Consider the following 6,996-nt stretch of genomic DNA (forward strand, 5'->3'; position numbering starts at 1 on the left):
GTGGGCGGGAGGGAGGGGGGACACATCCTACTCCCCTAGCCCCTGCTCAGCTTATTCTATGGGGAAATGGAAGTGCATGGGCGTGTTTCCCTCCCTGATGCTCTCACGTACCAGCAGATGCTGTCCCTCACTTGGCCAGGCCTGCAGAGTGCTGGCACTTATGGCCAGTCAGTGCAGCATGATGTCAGGGCATAGACCTCTGCTTTTATTTCCCTTCAGAGAGCTCTCCTCTGCAAAGTGACTCAATAAACACAGGGCCCCATTTATAGTCTTCCATTGACTCCAGATCAAAGGGGATCAGTTTACAAGGACAACACTGTTTGTTTATGCTGCCAACCCTTTAAACTCATCCGCTGAGAAAAAACACTCCTTCCAGCTCACACATTGACACCAGGAATCAAGGGTTTGCCAGCCAAACTAGTCTTTGGTTACTCCTATGCCACCTACCAGTGCTCACACTCTCCTTCTGGTGACACCTGCACAAATGCATTGTTGTCAGTAGGCCCCTGCAGGGGCTGCCACTCACTGACACTTAAGAAACAATTCGGTCAATGATGCACAGGAAGAAATATAACTGGGCTGGTTGGCTCTGCAGGGTGGAAGCAATAAGAACTGGTTTTAGCTGCCAGTGGAATCAACATCTGGCAGCTACTGGAGTCAAGAGGGAAGGGCCATTTTTACACAGCAATTTTTCTAAGTAAGCCCACATTTCACTGTTGTCTTATCAAAAAAAACCCTTAATTACAGTAGATGCTTAATGACTACTGATATAATTAATGTTGCAAAACTGTTGCCATTACAACCTGCTGTTTTCACACGCTCCTAACTTTCAAAAATGATTCACCTTCAGGGCTGCAGTAATTTTCCAGACTTAGCCTCTGTGTGATGAAGGGTGCAGGGGGGAGTTGTTGTATTTTGGAAAGTTAGGAAAACATGTCTTCATTTGTTATCAAGTTCAGTGCGGGGAGAAAAATAGGACGTAAAAAACCCCAAATGCCCCCCCTTCCTCCTATTATACATGTGATTTCATGGGAGATAGATGCAGCAAAAATGTCAGTGGTCTGAAACTTGGCTTGGATACAGCTTGCCTGGGAACTACTGTCTTTCCTTGACTGGAGAAATATTAATTTTAATTAAAAAATGTTATGACTGCATGCAAACTGGATCCAACACACTCATCAGCAAATTAGGCACCGGCTTAAAGATGCACAAGGCGTGTGCAAACAACTTCCTAGCTCCACATGTAGGGAAACCAGTGAGTTTACAATGTTTATCACTTGAGTGACTTCACAGATTTCCTTCAAATCTAGGATGCTTGCTAAAGTACCCTAGGAAATAAGTTTTTTAAGCCAACTCAGAAAACACTGGGTTTAGTAGTTTGAATGGAGAAGAATAGACTTGAAATTCAATGCTCTCTGTGTCCATCTGCGCATCACAGCACTCATTAATCCCCAGTGTGCAATGCACAATGAAGTCAAGCATCCCAGACATCAGTGAGTCCCCTTTCCTTGTAGCAGGACTGGGCTCTGTGAGGAGGGAGATCACTCTGTGTAGGGATAATCATGTTTTGCTGTTACCAGGGCACTTATACACGTGCAGGGAGGTGCTCCAACACACTGGAATTACAGCGCATTGGAGCAGACTCAATTAGTGTCCTCTGCTGGAGTCTCATGTGTCAGCATCCCCACACTTCAATATGGCAGTGAGTTCACTTTAACTGAAGTTTGTCAAATGAGCTGTAAAGCACCCCACCATGACTTTGAACTGCAGGGATCCTGATTCATGAGACACTGCAGGCACTTTAATTAGAGCAGCTCTCAGAGCCGCTTTAATTAAAGGATCCTGCCCCATAAAAATGTGTGAAAATGTTCAAGATCTCTAATGTTAACAGGGCACTTAAGAATGCAAGCCTGGAAGAGGCCCACTCAGTCATTGAGTCCAGCCTCCTATCATGCTATGGCCAGCAAACACATGACATAATCACTCTGAGGGGCTGGTCAATCTTCATCCTAAGAGCAGTCGGGCATTTTGCCTTCATTGTTCCCACTGAAATGTTGTTCTAGAACCAATATGGTTTAATAATTTGGAACCTTCTCTTAATGTCCATCCTAGCATTATCCATGGCCAGGTTAGACCCATGCCCTACTCCTGCAAAGCTGGCTCTACAAATCACTGATCATCAGTAAGAGGTGCTCCCAAGCAGAAGAGGGACTGTTTAAGAAGGTTCAACAGTAGGACATAACTAGGAGCAAATGAGATAAAATGGGTGGGGAGGAGGCAGTTCAGGCAGCCTGTGAGAAGGCATTTCCACACAGTGTGGGGCTGTGATTGTGCTGGAGCTCTACTGCTAGAGACACTTACAGGCTGGATTGCTCCCAAGAATGGAGGATCAGCTGCAGGTGAAACACAGTAGTGGGTGGATGGGAGATAGACTAGCTACAACTCCACAGGCCTTTTATATCACTGATTCTTATCATTCTTCCCGGGCTCCAAGTCAAAGCCCATCCCTTTTCCCTGTGAAATTACTTCTTTCAAAGGGTGCTGCAGGTCAGAACAGGGGTGAGGGTGTTAATGCCATCCTGTTCCCTAGCAAGTTGGCACAGGGGTTCTTGCTATCGCTTTTTTTTTGCTAGGAGCAGATCATATTGCACCTACGAGGCACGAAAGTTCCCTAAGTGCAGTTCTGTTTTATCCTGTTTGAGTCCCTGTAAAATGGTTAATGCAAAAAAATGGGTGGGTCCTCCTCCTCTCTGTTGTTGTGTGACTCAGTCTTAAGGGTGTGATGCTGGGGTTAACAAAAATAGATGCATTAATAATGTTCCCGGGCCTTAAATAGGGTAGAATAGAAGCACTGTTAGGCATCCAAGTCCATGTAGATGTCAAATAGGTTTGATAAGACATGTTTAAGCTAGCTAAGAAGGCTCACCTGAGGTACCAGCGGTCTCCCAGTCCATACTCACGCCCACAGATCCCAGAGCGAGGCCAGAGGCATTGTGGAAGTTTCCGCTCCAGCATGACTGTTGTGGCAACAACCTGCAAAATGCAGAAAAAAAGAAAATGATGTTAGCAAAGGGGTAAGAGACACCAGAAGAAAAGGATCCATCCTAGGAACAAGCCACAGCGAGATCTCCGGCCCAAGTGTAGACTCAGTATTTCTCATAGTTACTTGTTATGAAGCACCTACACACATGGCTTAGTCAGCAAAGTTCTGGGCAGAAGCAAATTCCTTTGCAGTAGTTTATTTCCATTTTAGGATCCCCTCATATAAATACAGACACACACATGAATGTATGAGAGCCATTGCTAAGAACTCCACTCTCCCCTCATGGGACGAACCCACAAGTCTCCTCATATGAGAATGACTCTCAGAAGCCAAATTCATTCCCTCCTGGGTCACATACATACACTCCCACAGCCAGGACCCCCAACCCTGCCCTCTCCTGCCTCACACAGAGTCTCTGCCCATGTATTGTGACTATGCACCGCCCTCACCTGAGCTCTCCACAGCTCATCTCGCTCATGAGCCACACGCCAGTGAGTGTCCCCCATCATGGCAATGAGCAAGTTCAGCATGAGGAGGGTGGCGATGACAGCAAAGGCAGAGTAGGTGATGCCATACATGAAAGGCAGGTCCACTTCATAGTTGGCAGGGCCATCAATGATAGTGAGGAAGAGCTCAAAGGTGCTAAAAAGTGCCATGGGGTAGTTGTAGAAGTGTCCTAGTTCATCAGGGTCCTGGGTCTGGAAGATGATGTAGAAAGCTAGCAGAGAGAAGAAGTGGAGGAAAAGTGAGAGGAAGGCTCTGTTTCCACTGCCTGCTCTACCAGCTTCTGAAAACCTGCATCAAGTAACGAGGACAGAATCCAGCCCAAACACTGTAGCATGGTGGCCACCAATCCCAGGTGAATGCAACCACTCATCCCGGATGCAGGAAGGCATACCCTGTCTTAATGGCTCTTTTGTGCACCCCACAAACTGTGGGAGTCACAGCACACTTAAGACCTGAGTGCAGTCCAGGGCTCTTCTTGCTATGTTCTCACTTCATGATGCATCCACAGATCACATCATCAGACTGAGTTAGCATAAAATAATCATGGCAACATCAGGCTGGGATTACTTATCATGACAAGGCAGGTACTAATCTGGGGCCACCCCATAGGACATCCTAGCGAAGGTATGAATGACATCATTACTGCCTTTTTTCTGCCCGCTGCCCCCATCTGGAGGAGATACACATGTTCATCCTGTCTGAGATGTTGCTACTGCTCTAGAACTGGGCTCAAGGCCCATCAGCCCCTAACTCTTTTCCTCCATGTCCACTTGGCTGAGATCCCACAAAAAGGTTACCTTCTATGTAACTAAAGCTATGACTTCACAGGCAGGTAATGTCAGCCCATGAATAAGAAGATAGGTTGGCTAAGACTGAGGGAATTCACTAAGACAGGAGATAGAGAAATGAGAAGAAAGGAAAAGCCAGGAAAAGGTGGAGACAAGGAAAATAAATAGCAAGGAGTAGGAAATAGAGGAAAAATACAACAGGCAGGGCCGCAGGTCCAAGCAGGCTCAGCAGTACATAGGGAGCTCCAAAACTTCTCTTCAATCCTAACTCATAAAGGGAGCTAGGGTCTGAGCAGCCCTTTCCTGGCAGCTGCTCCATAAAGCCCTGTCCTTTACATTTCAAGATCTTCCTCCTCACGCCTCTACTATCTTGAAACTGGGTTTGTGCTGTTCCTTATAGACTCCATCGATAATGTCACACCAACCTGATGCAAAGCCGAGGATCACCACTGCCATGAGCCAGCAGAAACGCATGAGGTCACCAAATATCATCTGCAGGTGGAACAAAGCAGCAGGCGTAAGACCCAACAAAAGCAAAAGAAGACAGGTGCTTCTGAGACTGAAGGGCTTTTCATATGTCTACAGAAAGTAAGGCAGAAGGAACCATCCAGCCTGACCACCTGCATAACACAGGCCAAAGCATTTCTTCCACTAAGCCCTGCATTGAGCCCTGAATCTGGTGCCTGACTGAAGCAGGCAGACCTCCAGACTTCATGTGAATACACCAAGGGGCAGAGAAGCCACCATTTCCTTTGGTAGCTTGTTCCATCAGATAAGCACACTCCCTATTAAAAGAATGTACCCAATTTCTAGCTTGAATTTATCTGGTGTTGGCTTCCATCCAGGGCTTCTTCATAAGCGTTACTCCACTAGGTTAAAAAATGCTTTATGGTCTGGCATTTCCTCCTCAGGAAGGTATTTATGTGCCATGATCAGGATGATTCTTGTTGTTTCTTTTGGGAATCTAAACTAATTTAGCCATTTAAGTTTCTCTTCACCAGGCATTTTTTTCCAGCCTTCACATCACTTTTTTGTCTCTCTCTGCTTTGTCCTTTCCCATTTTATAACATTCTTTTTAAAACCTGGAAGTCAGAATTGGACACAGTATTCCACTGTCAGGCTAACACACACAGGTGTAAAAATCAATCTATAAAATGCATTGTCTTATACAATTGATTCTGCCCTGGCACCCTTTTATGATCCTTTTAAGGGCTACACAGGGTGCTATGCAATATTAGCACCGTTGGCTTTGCAAGTACCTATACATGATTCACAAGACAAACCCAGAAATTTCAAATAAAAATCTATAGTCAAAAGCATTCTGACCTGTTGTGGTCTTTCTAGGTTCTTTGCAACAGACAAATTGCTCTATTATTCTTCCGTAATCAAAAAAAAAAGAGTGAAAGCTGGGATTTGGCATTTTCTGAGGACGCCTTCAATTTAATGAGGGGTCTCTTGAGTCTTAAAAGCTTGAGAACCATTGTCCTATACAACATATTTTGCTTTTACTGTGCAGCCCAGGTTATTTGCTATGACTGCTCTGTCCTCACCTCAGTTTGACACTCCAGTCTTTATGTTGCCTGAATATTTTATCAGCAGCACTACTGTGCTTACTTCCAGATCACTGGTGAAGACAGTGAATAAGACCCTTCATTGTGTGGGCCCAAAACATAAGTCCCCTCCTACCCTCCCCAGCAAATTTTTTTCTTTCTATATGTTCCTGACAGCTGTTCAGGGAATGGTTCTGCCTGCTGTTTAGTTCCTTTAGGTGGCTTGTGACACACTCCACACCCCCTCACACCTCCATACTGTTGTTGCTGCTGCCACCACCACCACTACCACCTCCTGGGCTCAGCCTCTGCTAGTTATTACATGGACCCATGTGCATTCAAGGTCCAAAAATCCAGACTTATCGGTAACTCTACACCCGACAGTGGTATTTCTACTGTTGTATCATCAGCCCATCTACCCTGGTCTCACTTCCTACCATCCCAAATCAGATCTATGTTCCATACAGGTTGGTGCCTCTGTTACATTTGATCAGGTTGTTGGTTTACTTCCCCTGAGCTGCCTGTTTCTTATCCATCTAGTGCTTGGTGGTATGGGCACATTCTATTACTAGGAGAGAGGGTTCTTCACTTGCTCTTCCTACTGTCAGTTTGGAGAATTGCCTAAAAAAGTCTTCATCCTAATTAACCTTCAATATAAAGATCAACCGATGCATCTCAAGCAAAACTAAGGAACTTATTCTCCTGCTCTTCTTGGCATTGGTGAGGCCACAGCTGGAGTATTGCATCCAGTTCTGGGCACCGCATGTCAAGAAGGATAAGGAGAAGTTTGAAAGAGTCCAGGAAAGAGCCACTCATACGATTAGAGGCCTGAAGAGCTAGCTATATGAGGAAAGGCTGACAGATGTAGGACTGTTCAGCCTAGAAAAGAGAAGACTTCGGGGGGATTTGGTGGCAGCTTACAAATATATCAGGGGAGAGTATCCGGAGCTAGGCAAACAACTATTCACTAAAGTGCTCCAGGGGAAAACTAGGAGCAATGGTCATAAACTCATACATGAAGGTTTCTGACTGGATATAAAGAAAAACTTCTTTATGGTTCATTTGACCAGACTCTGGAATAGACTCCCGGGGGGGGGGGGGGGGGGGC

The 6,996-nt window shown here is 45.6% G+C and overlaps 1 protein-coding gene across 1 annotated transcript in view; it reads right to left on the reverse strand.

Moving 5' to 3' along the window:
- Positions 1-6,996, reverse strand: part of TRPV6 (transient receptor potential cation channel subfamily V member 6) — a 79,303-nt gene that overhangs the window by 3,257 nt on the left and 69,050 nt on the right. Inside the window, exons 12-14 of the mRNA XM_019527692.1 lie at positions 4,764-4,830; positions 3,493-3,761; positions 2,927-3,033 (exon numbers count right to left, since the gene is read on the reverse strand). Of these exons, the coding sequence (XP_019383237.1) occupies positions 2,927-3,033; positions 3,493-3,761; positions 4,764-4,830 (443 nt within the window). The remainder of the gene's footprint in view (positions 1-2,926; positions 3,034-3,492; positions 3,762-4,763; positions 4,831-6,996) is intronic.

This window comes from Gavialis gangeticus, unplaced genomic scaffold (assembly GCF_001723915.1).
Source record: "Gavialis gangeticus isolate Ggan-Ray unplaced genomic scaffold, GavGan_comp1, whole genome shotgun sequence".
Classification (NCBI taxonomy): domain Eukaryota; kingdom Metazoa; phylum Chordata; order Crocodylia; family Gavialidae; genus Gavialis; species Gavialis gangeticus.